Source organism: Coregonus lavaretus, assembly GCF_964263955.1.
Source record: "Coregonus lavaretus genome assembly, chromosome: 25".
Taxonomy (NCBI): Eukaryota; Metazoa; Chordata; class Actinopteri; order Salmoniformes; family Salmonidae; genus Coregonus; species Coregonus lavaretus.
In genome coordinates, this window is record NC_140012.1 from 35,302,262 (window position 1) to 35,329,559 (window position 27,298).

At 42.5% G+C, this 27,298-nt stretch overlaps 1 protein-coding gene across 1 annotated transcript in view; it reads left to right on the top strand.

The window, feature by feature from the left end:
• The window catches only part of thbs2a (thrombospondin 2a), a 34,104-nt gene extending 12,573 nt beyond the window's left edge, over positions 1-21,531 (top strand). The window contains exons 9-23 of the mRNA XM_084141806.1: positions 3,371-3,547; positions 4,405-4,578; positions 5,515-5,642; positions 6,021-6,173; positions 10,375-10,593; positions 11,087-11,194; positions 11,758-11,917; positions 12,299-12,417; positions 12,655-12,889; positions 14,692-14,919; positions 16,978-17,249; positions 17,418-17,515; positions 17,780-17,919; positions 18,181-18,214; positions 18,849-21,531. Coding sequence (XP_083997932.1) covers positions 3,371-3,547; positions 4,405-4,578; positions 5,515-5,642; positions 6,021-6,173; positions 10,375-10,593; positions 11,087-11,194; positions 11,758-11,917; positions 12,299-12,417; positions 12,655-12,889; positions 14,692-14,919; positions 16,978-17,249; positions 17,418-17,515; positions 17,780-17,919; positions 18,181-18,214; positions 18,849-18,852 — 2,249 coding nt within the window. The 3' untranslated portion in view covers positions 18,853-21,531. The remainder of the gene's footprint in view (positions 1-3,370; positions 3,548-4,404; positions 4,579-5,514; positions 5,643-6,020; positions 6,174-10,374; positions 10,594-11,086; positions 11,195-11,757; positions 11,918-12,298; positions 12,418-12,654; positions 12,890-14,691; positions 14,920-16,977; positions 17,250-17,417; positions 17,516-17,779; positions 17,920-18,180; positions 18,215-18,848) is intronic.
• Positions 21,532-27,298: the final 5,767 nt, after the last annotated feature.

Below are 27,298 nucleotides of genomic sequence, written 5' to 3' on the forward strand. Positions count from 1 at the left end.
TATTTATTTGTAATCTAACTATTTAGTTACAGAAATGTGATACCATCAATGCAAGCTGTAAAATGCTAGTTAACTTGCTAGTTAAAAACAAGTATATATGTTGCTAGCTAGCAGGAGCAGATTGCTTTATCACTAGCTAGCATGTCATTCTGGGACAAGGAGCGTTTTAGGTATCAGTTTATTCCAAGTAATAATTGAAGACTACAAAAATCTATAGGACTAATAGTGAAATCTAATACAGTCATCAATGTAGGACCCACTCATTTCATTCATACTGACAAATAAGAAATGCCACATTATCCTAGGATGTAGGGTGAATGCAGAGCATCCTGCCTCAGACTGTCAGGATGTTCATTTTCTAGCTCACGAACTACATTCCTTTGCTGTGATGATTTATTTTATTCATTCTTGTCTCTCACGTTTGTTTCACATGATCTATTCAGCTCTCCTGTGTCCTGCTCCCAGAGATCAACCAAGTGCTATTCACCAAGCATGGGCTGATTCACTCACCTGTGAGGAGAACCATCCTACTGCAGTTTGAACTAGCTGTTTGAACACTATTTAGACATTGGGATCGCATATGCATTTTCCTGTTTTGTCTTACACAGTCTAGTGCATTTTAGAGTTGAAGAACACCCACTAAAGATACACGTGCTTGTTTGAGCATCTTAATTAATTATTGTCGCTCACTTTTGTCTCCCGTAATCTATTCACCAAGTCCTGCAGTTTGAACTAGCCCTGCCGTCGCTATTTAGACATTGAGACCACATATGCATTTGCCTGTTGTATTTTCTTTGTGGATTTTGTCTTACACAGTCTAGTGCATTTTAGAGTTGAAGAACACCAACTACAGATACATTTTTGGCTTTTGCCATAGATGATAGAGTTCTCGTCTCTGCACCACTCAAGCTTTAGATTGCATTCTGCTAAGGCCCTTGTCTCTCTCTACATCGGTCAGCTACGTTGGTGACCAGGGTGGGATCCTTTCAATACACCTATGGGGCCTGGCCACATAAATGCTTCTAGAGAGAAGGGGGAATACTGAAGCATGCGTTGTTGACAATTCTACAGTCTCCATCAGAGGCCCAGGCTTTTGGCATAGATAGAAAAGCTTTCATTTCTGGACTGCAACATTGTCAGATTGTACCCTCCACGGCACTTGATATACATTGATTGGTAGGTTACACTATATTTAGATACTTCAAATACTGCCTGAGACACTTTTTATATTTGTCTCTGTACTCAATAAATGGTGAAACACTATTTGTGATGGTGTTCTTTGTTCGAATGTATATGCATGAAACGTACAGTACCAGTCAAAAGTTTGGACACACCTACTCATTCAAGGGTTTTTCTTTATTTTTACTATTTTATACATTGTAGAATAATAGTAAAGACATCAAAACTATGAAATAACACATATGGAATCATGTAGTAACCAAAAAAGTGTTAAACAAATCAAAATATATTTTATATTTGGGATTCTTCAAATAGCCACCCTTTGCCTCGATGACGCTTTGAACACTCTTGGCATTCTCTCAACCAGCTTCACCTGGAATGCTTTCCCAACAGTCTTGAAGGAGTTCCCACATATGCTGAGCACTTGTTGGCTGTTTTTCCTTCACTCTGCTGTCTGACTCATCCCAAACCATCTCAATTGGGTTGAGGTTGGGGGATTGTGGAGGCCAGGTCAGCTGATGCAGCACTCCATCACTCTCCTTCTTGGTAGAATAGCCCTTACACAGCCTAGAGGTGTGTTGGGCCATTGTCCTGTTGAAAAACAAATGATAGTCCCACTAAGCCCAAACCAGATGGGATGTCGTATCGCTGCAGAATGCTGTGGTAGCCATGCTGGTTAAGTGTGCCTTGAATTCTAAATAAATCACAGACAGTGTCACCAGCAATGCACCCCTACACAATCACACCTCCTCCTCCATGCTTTACGGTGGGAACTACACATGCGGAGATCATCCGTTCACCTACACCGCATCTCACAAAGACACGGCGGTTGGAACCAAAAATCTCAAATTTGGACTCCAGACCAAAGGACACATTTCCACCGGTCTAATGTCCATTGCTTGTGTTTCTTGGTCCAAGCAGGTCTCTTCTTATTATTGGTGTCCTTTAGTAGTGGTTTCTTTGCAGCAGTTCGACCGTGAAGGCCTGATTCACACAGTCCCCTCTGAACAGTTGATGTTGAGATGTGTCTGTGACTTGAACTCTGTGAAGCATTTATTTGGGCTGCAATTTCTGAGGCTGGTAACTCTAATGAACTTATCCTCTGCAGCAGATGTAACTCTGGGTCTTCATTTCCTGTGGCGGTCCTCATGAGAGCCGGTTTCATCATAGCGCTTTATGTTTTTTGTGACTGCACTTGAAGAAACTTTCAAAGTTCTTGAAATGTTCCGTATTGACTGACCTTCATGTCTTAAATTAATGATGGACTGTCGTTTCTCTTTGCTTATTTGAGCTGTTCTTGCCATAATATGAACTTGGTCTTTTACCAAGACAATTCGTATTGCATGCTGCATATGTCAAGTGCATATTTATCTTATTTCAGTCTTTGGTAGCTAGCTAGCTATATATGTTCCTCTTCATCAGACAGCAGCTCGTGTTTTCACAAGAGGCTGTGTTTACATCGTAGATAGAAGCAAGCCATTGGCTGCCTTCATCACGAGGGTTATGTACAGGAGTTCTGATTGGTTCCAAGTTTAGCAGTTCAGCAAATTTGCCTGAGCAGATAGTGTTGGAATATACTTTTTATGAGAAAATGTGCAAGAATTGAAGGTGCCAACAAATGTTATAGCCATCATAAGAATGATGCATGATGACAGGGATCGATCAACTTCACGTGCTTCGGCCCTCCACCTAAAAGGCATTGCTACAACAACATAAAAACAATATTTTCCTGCAGTTGCTACGTGAGAGTGTGTGTGTGTTTGTGTGTGTGTGTGCACGTGGGTGTGTGTTTGTGCACGTGAGGAGCACTGTTCTGCTAGGATGGAGATGGCTGGACAGAGACCTCAACCCACTCTGGCTCAAAAGCCTGAGACTTGTCTCTGTCTGTCTCTCTGTCTGTCTGTATGTCTGTCTCGCTGTCTCTGTCTGTCTCTCTGTCTCTGTCTGTCTGTCTCTGTCTGTCTCTCTGTCTCTCTCTCTGTCTTTCTGTCTTTCTCTGTCTGTCTGTCTCTCTGTCTGCTGTCGGAAATAGGTCCCGTGCAGGTTGGAACACCTAAATGGTGTTCCAACCTGCACTGACTCACTAGTACCCAGTATACTGCAACCGAATTACCCAGCATCTGAATATATTACACATGTATGTCTTTTCCCTATACTCTGACTTGACTGGCATGTCCCTGTGTGTGTTCAGTTCGTCAGGACGGTGGGTGGAGCCTGTGGTCTCCGTGGTCATCGTGCTCGGTGACGTGTGGTGAGGGCCAGATCACCAGGATACGCCACTGCAATGCCCCCACACCACAACTGGGGGGCAAGGACTGTGAGGGCCAGGGGAGAGAGACACAGCGCTGTGAGGCCAAGCCCTGTCCAAGTGAGTATGGGGGGACAACACCGATAATGTAGTCTTAGAAATCCAAGACCTAGGGTGTATCCTGGAACATTGGTACAATGTGGGAGGCAACCAGTCTGTCTAGAGAGACTATAGGCACCTGGGTTCATTTTTGCTTTCTTTCGAATAATTTAGCTGTGCATTGATTGAGCTAGCCTCTTTCTTTTGAAAGAGAACAAATACTGTTTGTACCCAGTATAAAGTAGTTTGAACAAGTATTTTGGTCTGATTCATACCCACTTACCTGGATTTACAAACATTGAGAAGAAGAAGAGTTTTACACCTCTATCCACTCGTATAGAAGGGGCACCGTTCACATGCTAAACGTGCTATGTGTCTGTCTTTCATAGAACGTCAGGCTCAAATCAAATCGGCATGTGCCCTACTGCGGTAATCTGTCCACACAGTGCTGAGAGTGCACTGGCCACTACAGAATGGATGCAAATGGGTTGCATATTTCCTGTGTGTGACCGTAGGCCTACAACTACTACTGTAATTCTTTGCTACACTTTCTTACAGTAAAAGAGACTTGATAAGACAGTAATGTCAAGTAGTAAAACATCCTCTTGGACTCTTGGAAGACTAGCCCCCATTGTGATCTAAGAGATCAACAAATGTGATGGTCTACTAACTGTTTATTTAAAATCAAATCAAATGTATTGGTCACATACACATGGTTAGCAGATGTTATTGCGAGTGTAGCGAAATGCTTGTGCTTCTAGTTCCGACAGTGTAGCAATATCTAGCAAGTAATATCTAACAGTTCTACAACAAAAACCTAATACACACAAATCTAAGTAAAGGAATGGAAGAAGAAAATATTTGTTGTTCATGTGCAGTTGACGGTGGTTGGGGACCGTGGTCGCCATGGGCGATCTGCTCGGCAACTTGTGGGGGTGGAGTTAAGGGTCGGACCCGTGTCTGTAACAGCCCCGAACCCCAGTACGGAGGCAAGAAGTGCCCCGGGGAGACCAACGACAGTAATGCCTGCAACAAACAAGACTGCCCTATCGGTGAGTGTGTGTGTGTTTGTGTGTGTGTGTGTGTGTGTGTGTTTGTATGTATGTGTGTGTGTGTGCGTGTGTGTCCCATTCAGCACCTCTGACCCAACCCCTCATCCCTTTCTCTCTCCCTTTTGAGTTATTTTAACCTTCCCTCACTCCCTTTGAGTTTTTCCAATTCATTCTAGCATTCCAGTTGAGTTATTATTTCAAATTTCAACATTCCTGTGATAAGTGCTGTGAGATTGGCCTCCAGGCAAATTTTTGTCAAATATTTGTGCTGATAACAAAGTCTGGAAGGATGTGTTTTGCCATTAGCTAATGGTAACATTGTGAATGGGCAACAAGCTTTGAAAGCACTGAAACCTGCTAACTTTGAGAGAAATGAAGACAGCAACCTGAAGTGAACCACCTGAACAAACTGGGGAAGCTGAATGTCAATATTCTAAATATACCAATAAACAAATGTCCAAACGTAGCTGCATTAGTCCTGGTTCTCTTCACTATCACTATCTCCCGAGTGGCGCAGTGGTCTAAGGCACTGCATCGCAGTGCTAGCTGTGCCACTAGAGATCCTTTTTCGAATCCAGGCTCTGTCATAGCCGGCCGTGACCGGGAGACCCATTGGGCGGCGCCCAATTGGCCCAGCGTCGTCCAGGGTAGGGGAGGGAATGGCCGGCAGGGATGTAGCTCAGTTGGTAGAGCATGGCGTTTGCAACGCCAGGGTTGTGGGTTTGATTCCCACGGGGGGCCAGTATGAAGAAATTTTTTTTATAATGTAAGTCGCTCTGGATAAGAGCGTCTGCTAAATGACTAAAATGTAAATGTATAACCAGTCGCCAACAAATTATGGAGAATTGCTTCCCTTCACATGGTTGCTTTAGTTATAACTCTTTTATAACTCTGTTAAAACACTTTTCTAACCAATGCATTATTGTTCCCTGTCAGACGGTTGTCTGTCTAACCCATGCTTCGGAGGAGTGGACTGTAACAGCGCCCCCGACGGATCCTGGGAGTGTGGGCTATGCCCTCTTGGTTTCCGCGGCAACGGAACCCACTGCGAAGATGTCAACGAGGTAATTTTGGGTTAAAGAAGCATGTTACACAAGTCAGATACTTGGTTAACCCACTAACTAATGGATAACCCTAACACTAACCTTAGCCTTAATACATTTTCATCCCCAGGCTATGCCTAACCATTACCTTTGGATCTTCCTTTACTCATTCATATTCATGACCTATTACCCTACTTAGAATGTAAATCTCATTCTGATCCTCTTCCTCCACAGTGTCACATGTTCTCTGATCGATCGGTTTGATTGATTTTATGATTGATTGATTGAATATTATCTACTTCTGATCCTCTTCCTCCTCCGTGTCACATGGTCTCTGCTCTCTGATTGATTGATTAATTGATTGATTGATTGATTTTATCTGCTCCTCTTCCTCCTCAGTGTGACATGGTGTCTGACGTATGCTTTAAAGCTGGTGGAGCATTGCGTTGCATCAACACAGACCCAGGGTTCCACTGTCTGGCCTGCCCACCCCGCTACAAGGGAACGCAGCCCTTCGGCATGGGGGTGGAGGCTGCCAAGAAGAACAAACAGGTACGTCTGTTTCACTCTACATCGGTTTTAGGTCTAGTGTATTATTTAGACTGCATTTACACCGTTGCTGACCTCTGTATAAAATTGAGCACACAGCCATGCAATCTCCGTAGACAAACATTGGCAGTAGAATGGCCTTACTGAAGAACTCAGTGACTTTCAACATGGCACGGTCATAGGATGCCACCTTTCCAACAAGTCAGTTCGTCAAAGTTCTGCACTGCTAGAGCTGCCCTGGTCAACTGTAAGTGCTGTTATTGTGAAATGTCTAGGAGTAACAACGGCTCAGCCGCAAAGTGGTAGGCCACACAAGCTCACAGAACAGGACGGCCGAGTGCTGAAGCGCATAGCGTGTAAAAATCGCCTGTCCTCTGTTGCAACACTCACTACCAATTTCTAAACTGCCTCTGGAAGCAACATCAGCAGAAGAACTGTTCGTTGGGAGCTTCATGAAATGGGTTTCCATGGCCAAGCAGCTGCACACAAGCCTAAGATCACTGTGCACAATGCCAAGCGACGGCTGGAGTGGTGTAAAGCTCACCGCCATTGGACTCTGGAGCAGTGGAAACACGTTCTCTGGAGTGATGAATCACGCTTCACCATCTGGCAGTCCGACGGACAAATCTGGGTTTGGCGGATGCCAGGAGAACACTACCTGCCCAAATGCATAGTGCCAACAGTAAAGTTTGGTGGAGGAGGAATAATGGTCTGGGGCTGTTTTTCATGGTTCAGTCTAGGCCCCTTAGTTCCAGTGAAGGGAAATCTTAACGCTACAGTGTACAATGACATTCTAGACGATTCTGTGCTTCCAACTTTGTGGCAACATTTTGGGGAAGGCCCTTTCCCGTTTCAGCATGACAATGCCCCCGTGCACAAAGCGAGGTCCATACAGAAATGGTTTGTCGAGATCGGTGTGGAAGAACTTGACTGGCCTGCACAGAGCCCTGACCTCAACTCCATCGAACACCTCCCCAACTGTGAGCCAGGCCTAATCGCCCAACATCAGTGATTTATTAGTGGCCCCGCGTTTTTAGAATGTGAGTGTACACTCTGCTGCAAGGGTGGACTCCGGGCCACCATACATGAACATGACACACCTTGCCCCTGTATCAGGAGAGAGAGAGGGAGAATGGCGGTAGAAGAGTTATGAAGCTGTAGTATATACAGTGGGGAGAACAAGTATTTGATACACTGCCGATATTGCAGGTTTTCCTACTTACAAAGCATGTAGAGGTCTGTAATATTTATCATAGGTACACTTCAACTGTGAGAGACGGAATCTAAAACAAAAATCCAGAAAATCACATTGTATGATTTTAAAGTAATTAATTTGCATTTTATTGCATGACATAAGTATTTGATACATCAGAAAAGCAGAACTTAATATTTGGTACAAAAACCTTTGTTTGCAATTACAGAGATCATACGTTTCCTGTAGGTCTTGACCAGGTTTGCACACACTGCAGCAGGGATTTTGGCCCACTCCTCCATACAGACCTTCTCCAGATCCTTCAGGTTTCAGGGCTGTCGCTGGGCAATATGGACTTTCAGCTCACTCCAAAGATTTTCTATTGGGTTCAGTTCTGGAGACTGGCTAGGCCACTCCAGGACCTTGAGATGCTTCTTACGGAGCCACTCCTTAGTTGCCCTGGCTGTGTGTTTCGGGTCGTTGTCATACTGGAAGACCCAGCCACGACCCATCTTCAATGCTCTTACTGAGGGAAGGAAGTTGTTGGCCAAGATCTCGCGATACATGGCCCCATCCATCCTCCCCTCAATACGGTGCAGTCGTCCTGTCCCCTTTGCAGAAAAGCATCCCCAAAGAATGATGTTTCCACCTCCATGCTTCACAGTTGGGATGGTGTTCTTGGGGTTGTACTCATCCTTCTTCTTCCTCCAAACACGCCGAGTGGAGTTTAGACCAAAAAGCTCTATTTTTGTCTCATCAGACCACATGACCTTCTCCCATTCCTCCTCTGGATCATCCAGATGGTCATTGGCAAACTTCAGACGGGCCTGGACATGCGCTGGCTTGAGCAGGGGGACCTTGCGTGCGCTGCAGGATTTTAATCCATGACGGCGTAGTGTGTTACTGATGATTTTCTTTGAGACTGTGGTCCCAGCTCTCTTCAGGTCATTGACCAGGTCCTGCCGTGTAGTTCTGGGCTGATCCCTCACCTTCCTCATGATCATTGATGCCCCACGAGGTGAGATCTTGCATGGAGCCCCAGACCGAGGGTGATTGACCGTCATCTTGAACTTCTTCCATTTTCTAATAATTGCGCCAACAGTTGTTGCCTTCTCACCAAGCTGCTTGCCTATTGTCCTGTAGCCCATCCCAGCCTTGTGCAGGTCTACAATTGTATCCCTGGTGTCCTTACACAGCTCTCTGGTCTTGGCCATTGTGGAGAGGTTGGAGTCTGTTTGATTGAGTGTGTGGACAGGTGTCTTTTATACAGGTAACGAGTTCAAACAGGTGCAGTTAATACAGGTAATGAGTGGAGAACAGGAGGGCTTCTTAAAGAAAAACTAACAGGTCTGTGAGAGCCGGAATTCTTACTGGTTGGTAGGTGATCAAATACTTATGTCATGCAATAAAATGCAAATTAATTACTTAAAAATCATACAATGTGATTTTCTGGATTTTTGTTTTAGATTATGTCTCTCACAGTTGAAGTGTACCTATGATAGAAATTACAGACCTCTACATGCTTTGTAAGTAGGAAAACCTTCAAAATCGGCAGTGTATCAAATACTTGTTCTCCCCACTGTATATATATAATATATAAATAATTGCAAACATCTGCTATACTTCTCTCTTCATATTTCACTTCTGCTTGGTGTTACAGTATGAGTGGAGGTCTTAGGTGGGATGAGAACTATAAAGTTACGTGTATGTCTCTTTAATGTTGTTGTCTGTGTTGTTATCTACGTTTGCACTCTAGCAACACATGTATTACTTTTTAATGCGGTTCTGTCATGTCAATAGCTACTTCCCACTGGGCACACGCTGGTTGAATCAACGTTGTTTCCACGTAATATCTATGAAATTACGTCGAACCAACGTGGAATAGACGGTGGCAACATCTGTAGTGGCATACATACATTGTTTCTGCTTTGAAACCATGACAACTGATTTCACATACAGATTCCTTGTTGGAAAGTTGAATCATTTCGCTACACCACTCCACTACCCAATAGACCTGGGTTCAAATACTATTTAAAATAATTTACAATACTTTATCTGGTCTTGATTGAGCTTGCCTGTCACAATGGAACCAATGGAATAGTCACAAAACTACAAACGCCTGCCATCTGGCACTCCAGACAGGCTAAAGCAAACACTCAAAGTATTTGAAAGATCTCACATAGTATTTGAACCTAGATCTACTGTTCTGCCCTAACATTGCATAACAGGCCTACTGAATCATTGGTTTGTCACTGGCTTTTAAAAACTGGTCCGGCTCTGATCCTAGGCCAACATCATACAAACTGATTTGAGAAAACGGGAAAGGAGAATTGTCTCATAGCAGGCCTCTGTTTCCCAAAGCTGATGAATGAAAGAAAGGCCTTGTTATTGGTCATCACGTAACAGTGTTGTAATGTTGTACCATATGAGCACACGGAGTGGCATCCAATTACTTCCTAATGATGGACATCTGTAGCCATAGAGATACAACAGTGTTGTCTTTGATTCTCTTGCCATTGCTACATAAAACACTGTAGCAGAATGCACAAGGCACAGGGGTCATGGCGGAGCAGGGGGCATATGGGGTCAGAAATAGAGCCCTCACATATAACACAACATTACAAGACATGACATAACATGACATCTGAGAATACACTTCACCCCATGAAATGAGACTCACTGATTTACTGAACTTTTACCATGTTCTTCCTTAGGAAATGGAAATATTATTTAATGTCTACCTGACTCTCTCTCTCTCTCTCTCTCTCTCTCTCTCTCTCTCTCTCTCTCTCTCTCTCTCTCTGTCTCTCTCTCTCTCTCTCTCTCTCTCTCTCTCTCTCTCTCTCTCTCTCTCTCTCTCTCTCTCTCTCTCTCTCTCTCCCACCCTATCTCTCTCTCTCTCTCTCTCTCTCCCACCCTATCTCTCTCTCTCTCTCTCTCTCTCTCTCTCTCTCTCTCTCTCTCTCTCTCTCTCTCCACCCTATCTCTCTCTCTCTCTCTCTCTCTCTCCAGGTTTGCGAGCCAGAGAACCCCTGCAAAGACAAGACCCACAACTGTCACCGGTCCTCAGAGTGTATCTACCTCAGCCACTTTAGTGACCCCATGTACAAGTGTGAGTGCAGGATCGGCTACGCTGGTGATGGCTTCATCTGTGGAGAGGACTCAGACCTGGATGGATGGCCTAATCAGAACCTGGTGTGTGGCGCCAACGCCACCTATCACTGCAGAAAGGTAACAGACCCTAACTTTATGTTCTCTGTGGGCCACTTTCCTGGATACAGAGTAAGCCTAGTCCCTAGTCCCAAATTAAATATGCACTCTTGAACTTTTGTATAATTTCAGCAAGTAGTTTTGAAAGTGGTGCTCACGAGCCAAAACGGGTCCCTGTTTTTTTTTGGTGTGATATGTTACGAATTTTGAAATTTGTATGATAACATACAGATTTTGCATTTCTTGTGCTTAAGATCGTGGAGTGCATTTTTAAGTCTAGACCTTCCTGGAATAAAAAGGGCTTTCAATTGAGATTATCAATTGAGCATACACTTTAGTCCAGGACTAGGCTAAATCTTATTAAGTCCAGGAAACTGTCCTAATAACATTCATCCTCAATACCAGACCTGCAGATTTTCCACATTTTCTAATCTTACAGAATGACAATCTTTGACATTTTTCTTCCTGTGGCTATTTCTAAAACTGTTTCCATTTATTTATCCATCTTTAACAGGATAACTGCCCCAACCTGCCTAACTCTGGACAGGAAGATTTTGACAAAGACGGCCAGGGAGACGCTTGTGACCAGGATGATGACAACGATGGAATCATGGATGAAAGAGTAAGATACCTTTTATAAGGCAAATGGATGAAAAGATTCAGTAACTCTTGGTACAATCTTAGAAAAAAAGGTGCTATCTAGAACCTAAAGGGTTCTACATGGGACCAAAAAGGGTTCTACCTGGAACCAAAAATAGTTATCCTATGGCGACAGCCGAAGAATCGTTTTGGAACCCTTTTTTCTAAGAGTGTAGGACAATGGAAGTTTGCTTCAGAGGTCAATGTTTTATTGTTAAAACCAACACATTTTTCTGCAAATGCCTTCATCAGGGTATTTAGATGAATTCAATAGGGAATCAAAAGCCCTCTCCAAATAAATGGACGCTCTAATAATACCCATTTTGCTGCTCTCTCTCCTCAGGACAACTGTCCTCTCCTGTACAACCCCAGACAGTTTGACTTGATGCTCTCTCTCTCTCTCTCCTCAGGACAACTGTCCTCTCCTGTACAACCCCAGACAGTTTGACTTGATGCTCTCTCTCTCTCTCTCCTCAGGACAACTGTCCTCTAATGTACAACCCCAGACAGTTTGACTTGATGCTCTCTCTCTCTCTCTCTCCTCAGGACAACTGTCCTCTAATGTACAACCCCAGACAGTTTGACTTTGATAAGGATGATGTGGGGGATCGTTGTGACAACTGCCCCTACGAACACAACCCTGCCCAGATCGACACCGACCACAACGGGGAAGGAGATGCCTGTGCTGTCGACATTGATGGAGATGGTACTAGCCTTTTATTAGCAAGTTACTAAACATGATACATTGCTGTATTATAGTGATATTTAGTGAAAACAGGGAAAGGCTCCTTCAACTCTTATAACTTTTATATGCCCTCTAATATATTATTTAAAAGTCATTCATTTGTATTGCTATTGACAGTAGTTGGCTCTGAACTAGACATGACATTTAAAAAATACTGAATGGATTATTGCAGGATAGTAAATCAAGTGATTGATTAGCATTAGTTACTTCTACGGCACGGAACGCGAAATGCCACATGCAAGCACAGGCAAGCAAATATCTAGGATTATGACTAAAGATGTGTCCTGCACACATGATATTACTGCTGCACGTTGTTTAATGTCCATTTCGCTTTTCCATTAGAAATCCTAAACGAGCAAGACAACTGCCCGTACGTGTACAACAATGACCAGAAGGACACTGACATGGATGGAGTTGGTGACCAGTGTGACAACTGTCCTCTGCTACACAACCCTGACCAGGTAAGAATGAAGAACAGTCACTTTGCCTTTTGTGTAATTAGGGTTGCAAAATTCCAGAAACACTCCCCAAATTCCCAGGTTTCCCAGAAATTCCCAGTTGGAGGATTTGGATGACCTCCCTCCTTGCAACCGGGGTTTCTGGAAAACATTTGGAAAAGTTCTGGGAAATGTTGTTAACATGTAACCCTCTCCTGTCCTCTCCTGTCCTGTCCTCTCCTGTTCTCTCCTCTCTAACAGGCTGACACAGACAATGACCTTGTAGGAGACCAGTGTGACAACAACCAAGACATTGATGAAGACGGTCACCAGAATAACCTGGACAACTGTCCTTACGTCGCCAACTCCAACCAGGCAGACCACGATAAGGACGGCAAGGGGGACGCCTGTGACTTCGACGATGACAATGACGGTATCCCTGACGATAGGGACAACTGTAGATTGACACCCAACAAAGATCAACTGGACTCTGATGGTAAGGGGGAAAACACACACACACATACACACACCATGCATCAGCATGTTGAATACCCTCACGCCCGTGAAGAATGCTGTGACTGTAGCTGCCTGAGGAGGAATTAGTCTCCAGTAGCTGTAGGTTGATTTGCGACTTCTGTAATAGCCCTTTATACAGTACCATAGATAATATAATATAATATAATATGCCATTTAGCAGACGCTTTTATCCAAAGCGACTTACAGTCATGCATGCATACATTTTTGGTGTATGGGTGGTCCCGGGGATCGAACCCACTACCTTGGCGTTACAAGCGCCGTGCTCTACCAGCTGAGCTACAGAGGACCACATACCAGATACTACCGAACATCACACAGAGGGTTGCTTGTGATACAGGAATCTCCTGTTGAGGCTTCCCTGCACTTGTCCACCATAAAACACACATTGAAGAACCTATTGCCCTCCTTTTTACATTCATATTTGTTTATATAGGTCAACATGCTATGTCCCATTTCCCTGTAAACTATAGCTACTACTAAAACACCGGCGGTGTATGATAGAGGAATAAAGTTTCCCTGTATCTGCCCACCATAAAAAACACATGGGGTGCCTTTTACCTCTTAACCACCTCATATTTTTACAGTTCAATATGCCATGTTCCATTTCCCTCTTTCTCTCTACAAAATGTGAAGTATGGTGGGCGGTTTAGAAGTAGTGTACGCACATCCAGGAACTTGCAGGTGCGGGGTACAACAAGTGAACTGATTAAAGAAATATAGATAACTGTACACTGTTGAATTGTTGAATTCTCCTGCAGTTTTATTGTGCAAGTGCAAGTGTGGTGGGTGGGTCAGACAGTGAAGAGTTAACAAAAAGGGGTATATCTGGGTCAGGGTTGATGACATCATTAGCATATGACTTTATCGTGCGGAGCGGGAACCGGTGAGGGCATCATCCGCCAGCCAGCCACCCAGCCGCCAGGCCATTAATTTTTATTTCCGAAGGGGGCATCTGAGCTCGCTTGCTCTTGATTAATCCACAGTGCCCAATTTCAATTGTATCATGCAGGGTTACCTGAAGTTTGTTTAGCTGGCTTTAACTAGAAGCAGGCTGTGTGGAGACAGGGAGAGGTAGGGAACTAGAGAGTGAGAGAGAGCGATGGAGAAAGAGACAGGGAGAGAGAGAGGGAGAGAGAGGGAACTAGAGAGCGAGAGAGAGCGATGGAGAAAGAGAGAGAGAGAGGGAGAAAGAGAATGAGATACTTCTCAAGGAAAAACCCTCGAGCCAGATCCCTTTACCCTCTTCACACCTCATCAGAACGTGTTTATTTGATAGAATCAAGTCAGCCCCCTGTCCAATAACAAGAGAGTAGAGGAGAAAGATGAGGAAACAGGCTTTACAGCTCGCTGGAGACTTCCCTTTGGTCTGTATTATGAGTATGTTTCTAACAGGCTATGGCCTCAACCATCTGCACGGCATGCAGATGGCTGAGACTCCTTATTGGACTTGGCGGACATATTAACATTTACAGGAATTGCGATTATTTTTATGTAAACTTGGTAGAGTGAGTGAAAAGTCTACCTTCCCTGTGGTAGGACTGTTGCAACATTATTGCTAGTGTGGAGACTAGAGAGTTATATAGGCCTACTGTAGTCACCAATCGTTCCATTAAAAAGGAATAGGAGAGCAACAACCAAATGAATTCATGGTGCTCTTTTATTCATAAAATAATCTGACACGTTTTGACCATAGTCTTTGTCAAAGTTCTCACACTAGGCCTCTGTATTTTAACCCAACATCTTCCATTCTTCTATCAACAGGCGACGGTAGAGGCGACGCCTGCAAAGACGACTTTGACAACGACAACATCCCGGACATCCTTGACGTGTGTCCTGAGAACAACGCCGTCAGCGTCACAAACTTCCGGAAGTTTCAGATGGTGCACCTGGACCCCAAGGGAACAACGCAGATCGACCCCAACTGGGTGGTTAGACATCAGGGCAAGGAGCTGGTACAGACCGTCAACTCTGACCCTGGCATTGCTGTTGGTGAGTAGGATCAATATGTAGTCCCTATACTGCCGTAAAAGAGATAAAAATATTAGCAATAGATTAGAGATATTTAATTCACTACAGTTTAGATACAGTGGGGGAAAAAAGTATTTAGTCAGCCACCAATTGTGCAAGTTCTCCCACTTAAAAAGATGAGAGAGGCCTGTAATTTTCATCATAGGTACACGTTAACTATGACAGACAAAATGAGAAAAAAAATCCAGAAAATCACATTGTAGGATTTTTTATGAATTTATTTGCAAATTATGGTGGAAAATAAGTATTTGGTCAATAACAAAAGTTTCTCAATACTTTGTTATATACCCTTTGTTGGCAATGACACAGGTCAAACGTTTTCTGTAAGTCTTAACAAGGTTTTCACACACTGTTGCTGGTATTTTGGCCCATTCCTCCATGCAGATCTCCTCTAGAGCAGTGATGTTTTGGGGCTGTCGCTGGGCAACACGGACTTTCAACTCCCTCCAAAGATTTTCTATGGGGTTGAGATCTGGAGACTGGCTAGGCCACTCCAGGACCTTGAAATGCTTCTTACGAAGCCACTCCTTCGTTGCCCAGGCGGTGTGTTTGGGATCATTGTCATGCTGAAAGACCCAGCCACGTTTCATCTGCAATGCCCTTGCTGATGGAAGGAGGTTTTCACTCAAAATCTCACAATACATGGCCCCATTCATTCTTTCCTTTACACGGATCAGTCGTCCTGGTCCCTTTGCAGAAAAACAGCCCCAAAGCATGATGTTTCCACCCCCATGCTTCACAGTAGGTATGGTGTTCTTTGAATGCAACTCAGCATTCTTTGTCCTCCAAACACGACGAGTTGAGTTTTTACCAAAAAGTTCTATTTTGGTTTCATCTGACCATATGACATTCTCCCAATATGACATTCTGCATCCAAATGCACTCTAGCAAACTTCAGACGGGCCTGGACATGTACTGGCTTAAGCAGGGGGACACGTCTGGCACTGCAGGATTTGGGTCCCTGGCGGCGTAGTGTGTTACTGATGGTAGGCTTTGTTACTTTGGTCCCAGCTCTCTGCAGGTCATTCACTAGGTCCCCCCGTGTGGTTCTGGGATTTTTGCTCACCGTTCTTGTGATCATTTTGACCCCACGGGGTGAGATCTTGCGTGGAGCCCCAGATCGAGGGAGATTATCAGTGGTCTTGTATGTCTTCCATTTCCTAATAATTGCTCCCACAGTTGATTTCTTCAAACCAAGCTGCTTACCTATTGCAGATTCAGTCTTCCCAGCCTGGTGCAGGTCTACAATTTTGTTTCTGGTGTCCTTTGACAGCTCTTTGGTCTTGGCCATAGTGGAGTTTGGAGTGTGACTGTTTGAGGTTGTGGACAGGTGTCTTTTATACTGATAACAAGTTCAAACAGGTGCCATTAATACAGGTAACGAGTGGAGGACAGAGGAGCCTCTTAAAGAAGAAGTTACAGGTCTGTGAGAGCCAGAAATCTTGCTTGTTTGTAGGTGACCAAATACTTATTTTCCACCATCATTTGCAAATAAATTCATTAAAAATCCTACAATGTGATTTTCTGGATTTTTTTTCCTCGTTTTGTCTGTCATAGTTGACGTGTACCTATGATGAAAATTACAGGCCTCTCTCATCTTTTTAAGTGGGAGAACTTGCACAATTGGTGGCTGACTAAATACTTGTTTTCCCCCACTGTATGTGTAGAATGTCAACTCTGACCCTGTCATCACAGTGGGCGAGTAGAGCAGGACAACCTTACCTCTGATATTTTCATGTATTCCCTTGTAGGGTAGCAAAATTCAAGAAACTCTCCCAGTTCCCAGATTTTACAGAAGTCCCAGATTCTCTCCCTGCTTATTCTCTCCTGATTCCAGGAATCCGCAATCTGGATTTCAGGAGATTTACAACCCTATACAGTTAGGGCATATTTTACCATATGCAAGATATCAAACTATTTCCATTATCTATAAATATTGTGAAGAGCAGAAGTATTATTCAAATGTGTGTGTCCCACCAACCATCCTAAGTATTCACTTTTTCTGTTCCACCATCCTAGGCTTTGATGAGTTCAACGCGGTGGACTTCAGTGGTACCTTCTACGTGAACACGGACCGGGATGACGACTACGCAGGCTTTGTGTTCGGCTACCAGTCTAGCGGCCGCTTCTACGTGGTGATGTGGAAGCAGATCACTCAGACCTACTGGGAAGATAAACCCTCCAAGGCCTTCGGTATCTCTGGTGTCTCCCTTAAGGTGGTCAACTCAACCACAGGCACAGGGGAGAACCTGAGAAACGCCCTGTGGCACACAGGCAACACAAAAAATCAGGTATGCTAAGATCCAAGTTATAATTTCGTAGAGCCAAAAAATCATACGGTTTCTCTGGTTTAGCCAGAGCAATCTTAAGCAATCTTTCAATCAGCCAGTCAAATGTATAAAGTAATCATAGATCATAGATCTTCACTAATTCGATTTTTCCTTCTCTGTTGTCCACAGGTGCGCACTCTGTGGCACGACCCAAAGAACATTGGCTGGAAGGATTACACAGCCTACAGGTGGCACCTCATCCACAGACCCAAGACTGGATTCATCAGGTGAGCAGGTCTAGCCTAATGCCTAGGCTTTAGCTCAGTGGGCTAATACAGTCTTGTGGTATGTAGGAGACCCGGGATTGAATCCAGTCGATCACACCCATTGCACTTTCCTCAGTAACAGTCTGAAAATACTTTTTATGATAATATACTATAGGTTAAGCTGTTAAGCAGGGTGTTTTGTTCATAGTGTGCTTTGTCCAAATGTACAGCACTCCAAGTGATCATTTTCAATCATTAATTTATTGTCTTGTTGTTTTTATGTAGGGTTGTGGTTTATGAAGGAAAACAGATCTTGGCAGACTCAGGACCAGTGTACGACAAGACGTTTGCTGGAGGACGGTTAGGCCTGTTTGTCTTCTCCCAGGAACTGGTCTTCTTCTCCGATCTCAAATATGAGTGTAGAGGTGAGTCCTGTAGCTAGAAGCACCATTCTAGTTTGGTCCCAGATCTGTTTGTGCTGTCTTGCTAACTCCGATGGTGTCACTCTAATTACCATAGGAGTTGGCACAAACAGAACTGGTACCAGCCTAGTACAGTCCATGGTTTGTGAAAAGAATGGTTGGTTGGTAATTGTGGAAGAGATCTCTTCTTTTTGGGAGACAAAATGCAGATGAAGGGGTAAAAAAAGTGTTTTTAAAACCTTCAAAATCTTTTCCAATACTCAGATAAGCTGGAGTTTCCAACTGTGTTGTCCATCAGGTAACAAAAAGACACTGAAGTCACGCTTTTGTTTCTGCTCGTCTCCTTGCCTGGTTCCAATGACCTAGACACTTAGGGCTCTATTCAATCTGTATCGCTGAAGCGTTACAGATTACGTGATAGAAATGTAAAGGTAATTTCCGATTGAGCCAACATATACAGCGTTTACCGGGAATGCAGTCTCAGCTAATGCGGGCACATTGCCTTTAAATTTAAATCATGCTGTAATGCTGAATTTCGGCTATATAGATTTAATAGAGCCCTTATACTATGTTGCGTGTATACTGTGTGGGTGTGGGTGTGGGTGTGGGTGTGGGTGTGTGTGTGTGTGTGTGTGTTTGTAACACTTTGTGAGAGGTCTGGTGTGTGTTCTTAAAGGGTTTCAAGTGCTACTTTGATCCCAAATACAAGAATACTGCTTGTTCACACTTTACTGTATTGAACACACAATGCTCCACCGGTTGCTGTATTGTTGGCTATATTCCCAGAACCATATTGTGTATGTATACGGCTGTATACTGTATATAGGTTACTCTATATACTGTATGACTCTGGATATGCTGTTATTCCTTAGCTTTGTTGTTATAAATGTGCTTAGAATAAATAATCATACTATTTCTCCTGTTTTCACTAGATAACTGAACAGCGTTGGATGTGAAAACTTCAAATGGCTGAAGACACTAAACCACATAACCTGATCACCAGCCTTTTGCTGATTTGTTCGTCATTTCAACCAATGAAATGGAGCTTCAGCTTCACCCCTCCAAAGTATTTTTGCCTCTAACTTTCCATTGAAGGGGCAGCCCAGGCCTTTTCCAGTTTTTCTGAGTGCCTTATGTGAAAAGACATTTCCTTGAGAAATGAAAACCGATGACAAATGAAAAAGGCCTTGTGGACAAATGAAAAAGGTCTTGGCGTAACCGATGTTGACAACATATTATAGGGATTATTTGTACAACCACTTTTGTGCTTTACTCTGATTTTTCTCCTAACTTTCTATAGCTTTACATTAACAAAAGTAAATATACAATTCTTGTTACTCTATAAATATTGATATTGTTTGTGCTGGAATAGAGAGCAACTTGAGGCTAAGTACAATGTACAGTAAAGGTGTCTAGGTTGCTTAGCAACTAAAGGTATCTGTATTGACCTCAGCAGTTTCAGCCATGCAGTGAAAAATTGGATCAATTTTAATATTAACTGCCAAATATCTGCCAAACTCTTAATCAATACCAAAGCACACTGATGTACGTTGCTAACTTGAACAAAGTTCTTAATTTTTGTATTGTTTCTTATACCCCCAGAATGCAGTTTTGTTAAAAGGGTCTTCAGTTACTCATTTAAAATGTTTGTCAAACTCTAAAAAGGTTGACCGTGAGACCGTCTTATAGCATTTTAAAGACTTTGGGATGAAGATGTTTATACTAAGTTTGTATTATAATTTCTTCTGTAAATTATTATCATGAGTTTATGTCTTGTTTGTTTGTTTGTTTTGTTTGTTTGCTTTTTTGTTAGAGATTGTAAATAATTTATTTATTTGTTTACACTGACGAAATTTCACAATTGAAGATTGTTGGATATCAACATCAAAATTTCTCAAACATCAAGATAAAAATACACTATCACAAACTTTGTGTACTATGCAGTGTTATGTCATGTATTATACTGAACAAAACATTTAAAAAACGCAACATGCAACAATTTTATTGATTTTACTGAGTTACAGTTCATATGAGGAAATCAGTCAATTGAAATAAATTAAATAGGCCCTAATCTATGGATTTCACATGACTAGGAATACAGATGTTGGTCACAGATACCTTAAAAAAAGGGGCCTCACAATGGGCCTTAGGATCTCGTCATAGTATTTTTGTGTATTCAAATTGCCATCGATAAAATGCAATTGTGTTCGTTGTCCGTAGCTTATGCCTGCCCATACCATAACCCCACCGCCACCATGGGGCACTCTGTTCACAATGTTGACATAAGCATACCATAACCCTGACGCCATACACGTGGTCTGCGGTTGTGAGGTTGGTTGTATGTACTGCCAAATTCCCTAAAATGACTTTGGAGGTGGCTTACGGTAGAGAAATGAACATTCAATTCTGTGGCAACAGCTCTGGTGGACATTCCTGCAGTCAGCATGCCAACTGCATGCTTCCTCAAAACTTGAGACATCTGTGGCATTGTGTTGTGTGACAAAACTGCCCATTTTAGAGTGGCCTTTTATTGTCCCCAGCACAAGGTGCACCTGTGTAATGTTCATGCTTTTTAATCAGCTTATTGATATGCCACACCTGTCAAGTGGATGGGTTATCTTGACAAAGGAGAAATGCTCACTAACAGGGACGTAAACAAATTTGTGCAAAACATTTGAGAGAAATAAGCTTTTAGTGCGTATGGAAAATGTCTGGGATATTTTATTTCAGCTCATGAAACATGGGACCAACACTTTACATGTTGCGTTTATATTTTTGTTCAGTGTACTTGATTGATATGTTAGCCAAATGCTCAAGAGAGGCCCTATCGTCACTCAGATAAAATATACAAAACAATGCAGTGGTTTTAAGAGAAGCAGTTGTAGTAGTTGTAGTTTGGGTTAGTTGTAACACTCTATTCCAATATCCCTCTAGCATACCACTTAGAATGAAGCAATATATATTGTGCATGCATTCTAAGTAGTATGCTAGTATGGACATTGGAACATAGCCTTAAGTGTTGAGGAAGTGAAGATGATGTAAGAGTGAAAACATTTATGTAATGGTAAGAGTGTCATGTTTGGAGTTAGATGTAGTAGTAGGATGAGAGAGCAACAGTGATTATTATGTTAACGGTTCACAGCATCCTTGACTTTGACATCTGATGGTCTGAGGTTTGAGTGTGTATGCCTGGTGTGACAGGGAGCATTTGACTTCATGTAAATGTAAATGTGTTGTTCATGTGTCAAAGTAAAAACAGATGGGCATGAGGAGAGAACTTTCTGTTTTGAATGAGTGGAAAAATTTAACCAGATAAAGGCCATTCTAGAATCTATCAAAAATCTAGTAAAAAGGTTTCTTGTAACTTTTGGCGACTTATATGGATGAAGGATATTTGCAAAGTATAGCTTTTTAGTTGTTGTTAGTCTGTATAGCATTAATTGTTGTGGTTAGTAGCTAGCTTTGTTATATTTTGTGAGGGATTTTGCAATGCACAAATGTAATTTTTTCTGGATTTCATTTGTTGTTAGATCTACATTGTCTACAAACCATTTTTTGTTAGTGTTCCACTTAAAAGAGATTATCTTGTTTCATAAATAAATTGTTTGTACACCATGTATTTTTATTGTGATAATGGCAATTATGGATTGTTATAAACTTGTTATAAAATTAAAACATGTTTATATTTTACATTAAATCTATTAACTATTTAATTAATACATCAGATAATTGAAATTATATTAAGAGAAGATATAACAAAAACGATATAGCCCTGATATATAAATCTAGTTTCTACAAAGATGAGTATGGAAAACTATCATTTCAAAGCTGTTATGTAAACCATTTCCCAAACTTGGAACCTGTTAAAAGCTCTAAAAGTAGCAGTCAACATTGCTAGAAACGTTTTTGTCCATGGCTGGATGGTAAAGATGGGACATTTTAACAGGTTAGTTAACACCTTTCACATTCCATGAAACGACATTGACAATAAACCAGTGGCGGCCGCTGATTGGCTGAATACCCGGGGCGCAGGGTGGTTGGAGTTGTCAACAAAGCAGCATGACAGAAATATGATGCTAACTTTTAGAACTACCAGTAGTTTCTTTGAGAAGATATACAGTGGGGGAAAAAAGTATTTGATCCCCTGCTGATTTTGTACGTTTGCCCACTGACAAAGACATGGTCAGTCTATAATTTTAATGGTAGGTTTATTTGAACAGTGAGAGACAGAATAAAATAAAACAAATCCAGAAAAACGCATGTCAAAACTGTTATGAATTGATTTGCATTTTATGAGGGAAATAAGTATTTGACCCCTCTGCAAAACATGACTTAGTACTTGGTGGCAAAACCCTTGTTGGCAATCACAGAGGTCAGACGTTTCTTGTAGTTGGCCACCAGGTTTGCACACATCTCAGGAAAGATTTTGTCCCACTCCTCTTTGCAGATCTTCTCCAAGTCATTAAGGTTTCGAGGCTGACGTTTGGCAACTCGAACCTTCAGCTCCCTCCACAGATTTTCTCTGGGATTATGGTCTGGAGACTAGCTAGGCAACTCCAGGACCTTCATGTGCTTCTTATTGAGCCACTCCTTTGTTGCCTAGGCTGTGTGTTTTGGGTCATTGTCATGCTGGAATATCCATCCACGACCCATTTTCAATGCCCTGGCTGAGGGAAGGAGGTTCTCACCCAAGATTTTACGGTACATGGCCCCGTCCATCGTCCCTTTGATGCGGTGAAGTTGTCCTGTCCCTTTATCAGAAAAACACCCCCAAAGCATAATGTTTCCACCTCCATGTTTGATGGTGGGGATGGTGTTCTTGGGGTCATAGGCAGCATTCCTCCTCCAAACACGGCGAGTTGAGTTGATGCGAAAGAGCTCGATTTTGGTCTCATCTGACCACAACACTTTCACCCAGTTCTCGGAATCATTCAGATGTTCTTTGGCAAACTTCAGACGGCCCTGTATATGTGCTTTCTTGAGCAGGGGGACCTTGCAGGCGCTGCAGGATTTCAGTCCTTCACGGCGTAATGTGTTACCAATTGTTTTCTTGGTGACTATGGTCCCAGCTGCCTTGAGATCATTGACAAGATCCTCCCGTGTAGTTCTGGGCTGATTCCTCACCGTTCTCATGATCATTGCAACTCCACGAGGTGAGATCTTGCATGGAGCCCCAGGCAGAGGGAGATTGACAGTTATTTTGTGTTTCTTCCATTTGTGAATAATCGCACCAACTGTTGTCACCTTCTCACCAAGCTGCTTGCCGATGGTCTTGTAGCCCATTCCAACCTTGTAGGTCTACAATCTTGTCCCTGACATCCTTGGAGAGCTCTTTGGTCTTGGCCATGGTGAAGAGTTTGGAATCTGATTGATTGATTGCTTCTGTGGACAGGTGTCTTTTATACAGGTAACAAACTGAGATTAGGAATACTCCCTTTAAGAGTGTGCTCCTAATCTCAGCTCGTTACCTGTATAAAAGACACCTGGGAGCCAGAAATCTTTCTGATTGAGAGGGGGTCAAATACTTATTTCCCTCATTAAAATGCAAATCAATTTATAACATTTTTGACATGCATTTTTCTGGATTTTTTTGTTGTTATTCTGTCTCTCACTGTTCAAATAAACCTACCATTAAAATTATAGACTGATAATTTATTTGTCAGTGGGCAAACGTACAAAATCAGCAGGGGATCAACTACTTTTCCCTCACTGTATAAAGTGATTTGTGCATTTGAACAACAGCATAAATACACCTATTTCACTTTTGCACAGTTTTGAACAGATTAGATTATACTATTTAGAATGAGCAGGCAGCTCACGAACGAACGAGTGCACTAGGGAGAATGCCACAAGCATGCAGGTGCAATAAGTGAAAACACATTATCTAACTGGAGATAGCTAGCTAACATAATGTCACAAAGCATGATCACTTGGCTAGTGCATATAAGTAAGACATTAGTTTAGAAAGACTTGAAATTGGCATGGGAGCTAACTAGCTAGCAAGCTACCAGCTAACCATAGCTACAGTGCATTCGGAAAGTATTCATACCCCTTCACTTTTTCCACATTTTGTTACGTTACAGCCTTATTCTAAAATGGATACAATTATTTGAATCAACACACAATACCCCATAATGACAAAGCGAAAACAGGTTTTTGACATTTTTGCAAAACATTTTTTATTTACATAAGTATTCAGACCCTTTGCAATGAGACTCAAAATTGAGCTCAGGTGCATCCTGTTTCCATTGATCATCCTTTGTGCATCCTGTTTCTACAACTTGATTGGAGTAAATTCAATTGATTGGACATGATTTGGAAAGCCACACACCTGTCTATGTAAGGTCCCACAGTTGACAGTGCATGTCAGAGCAAAAACCAAGCCACGAGGTTGAAGGAATTGTCCGTAGAGCTCTGAGACAGGATTGTGTCGAGGCACAGATCTGGGGAAGGGTACCAAAAAATGTCTGCCGCATTGAAGGTCCCCAAGAACACAGTGGCCTTCATCATTCTTAAATGGAAGAAGTTTGGAACCACCAAGACTCTTCCTAGAGCTGGCCGCCTGGCCAAATTGAGAAATTGGGGGAGAAGGGCCTTGGTCAGGGAGGTGACCAAGAACCCGATGGTCACTCTGACAGAGCTCAAGAGCTCCTCTGTGGAGATGGGAGAATCTTCCAGAAGGACAACCATCTCTGCAGCACTCAGACAGAAGCCACTCCTCAGTTAAAGGCATGTGATTCTCTGGCCTGAATGCCAAGCGTCACATCTGGAGGAAACCAGGCACCGCTCATCACCTGGCCAATACCATCCTTACGGTGAAGCATGGTGGTGGCAGCATCATGATGTGGGGATGTTTTTACACAGAAATCAACCAAACTATTTTCAATGTTTCTCAAAATTACTGTAACTAATTAATTTGATAATGCTTTGTGATACACCCGGTTTTATGCTGTTTTAGTCCACACAACATGTCGACCTGTCACAGTCATGTTTTTTTTGTCCTACCAGATTCGCGATGAGAAGGTTCTAGCTAGTGTATCCCACTGTCCTTCGACTCTTGTTGGATGTAGATGTCCGATTTATCAGGTCCCAGGCTCCCATGACTGTTATGATTATTTATTTACAAGTTAATTAGAATTAGCTTTTTGCTTTAGCGCCATCTGTACCTGATATAGCAGATCTAGTCTCACGTGTGGATGTAAGCCGTCTGGCGTGAGAGACTCATTGGGAAGGAGATTAGAGCAAACCCAGAAGTTCTGACTGAACGCACATTTGAGCGCCCCAGCACAGTCCATTTACTTTGTGCTGTTATAATTTATGTTATGAAATCCTGCGATTTCATTGGGGCAGTTCCCACCCATAGCAAATAGCTGGCAAACTTCGCACGGCCTACGCGCCCGCAGAGCTGCTGCTGCTGGCAGAGTCACTGAGGGGCAGAGTAGTAAGTAACTGAACAGCTTGTTTTTAACAATATACAGTTGAAGTCGGAAGTTTACATTCACTTAGGTTGGAGTCATTAAAACTCGTTTTACAACCACTCCACAAATTTCTTGTTAACAAACTATAGTTTTGGCAAGTCGGTTAGGAGATCTACTTTGTGCATGACACAAGTAATTTTTTCAACAATTGTTTACAGACAGATTATTTCACTAATAATTCACTGTATCACAATTCCAGTGGGTCAGAAGTTTACATACACTAAGTTGACTGTGCCTTTAAACAGCTTGGACAATTCCAGAAAATGATGTCATGGCTTTAGAACGTTCTGATAGGCTAATTGACATCATTTGAGTCAATTGTAGGTGTACCTGTGGATGTATTTCAAGGCCTACCTTCAAACTCAGTGCCTCTTTGCTTGACATCATGGGAAAATCAAAAGAAATCAGCCAAGACCTCAGAAAAAACATTGTAGACCTCCACAAGTCTGGTTCATCCTTGGGAGCAATTGGTACCACGTTCATCTGTACAAACAATAGTACGCAAGTATAAACACCATGGGACCACGCAGCCATCATACCGGTCAGGAAGGAGACGCGTTATGATGAACGTACTTTGGTGAGAAAAGTGCAAATCAATCCCAGAACAACAGCAAAGGACCTTGTGAAGATGCTGGAGGAAACAGGTACAAAAGTATCTATATCCACAGTAAAACAAGTCCTATATCAACATAACCTGAAAGGCCGCTCAGCAAGGAAGAAGCTACTGCTCCAAAACCGCGATAAAAAAGCCAGACTACGTTTGCAACTGGACATGGGGACAAAGATCGTACTTTTTGGAGAAATGTCCTCTGGTCTGATGAAACAAAAATAGAACTGTTTGGCCATAATGACCATAGTTATGTTTGGAGGAAAAAGGGGGAACTTGCAAGCCAAAGAACACCATCCCAACCGTGAAGCACGGGGGTGGCAGCATCATGCTGTGGGGGTGCTTTGCTGCAGGAGGGACTAGTGCACTTCACAAAATACATGGCATCATGAGGAAGGAAAATTATGTGGATATATTGAAGCAACATCTCAAGACATCAGTCAGGAAGTTAAAGCTTGGTCGCAAATGGGTCTTCCAAATGGACAATGACCCCAAGCATACTTCCAAAGTTGTGGCAAAATGCCTTAAGGACAACAAAGTCAAGGTATTGGATTGGCCATCACAAAGCCCTGACCTCAATCCTATAGAAATGTGTGGGCAGAACTGAAAAAGCGTGTGGCCTACAAACCTGACTCAGTTACACCAGCTCTGTCATGAGGAATGGGCCAAAATACACCCAACTTATTGTGGGAAGCTTGTGGAAGGCTCCCTGAAACATTTGACCCAAGTTAAACAATTTAAAGGCAATGCTACCAAATACTAATTGAGTGTATGTAAACTTCTGACCCACTGGGAATGTGATGAAAGAAATACAAGCTGAAATAAATCATTCTCTCTACTATTATTCTGACATTTCACATTCTTAAAATAAAGTGGTGATCCTAACTTACCTAAAACAGGGCATTTTTACTAGGATTAAATGTCAGGAATTGTGAAAAACTGAGTTTAAATGTATTTGGCTAAGGTGAAAGTAAACTTCCGACTTCAACTGTATTTTTGAAACAGGAAAATGTACACACCAATCACAAGTGAGGCGCCTACCCTAACGTCCTAATGGGCTGGCCGCCACTGCAATAAACAATATCTCTGAGAGAGAAGTTCCTTCTCTGACCATGCTGTTAAAATCCAAACAAAGATGTTTGAGATTTCTTTGCTCCAAAATCAGACACAAACACAAACACAAACGCATGCACACAAATCATTGTCAAGTTCAACGCTAATAAAAACCAACGTAACCACTTAAAAGAGAATTATACAGTCACAAAATAAATGATACATCCATTTGCACTAGCAATTA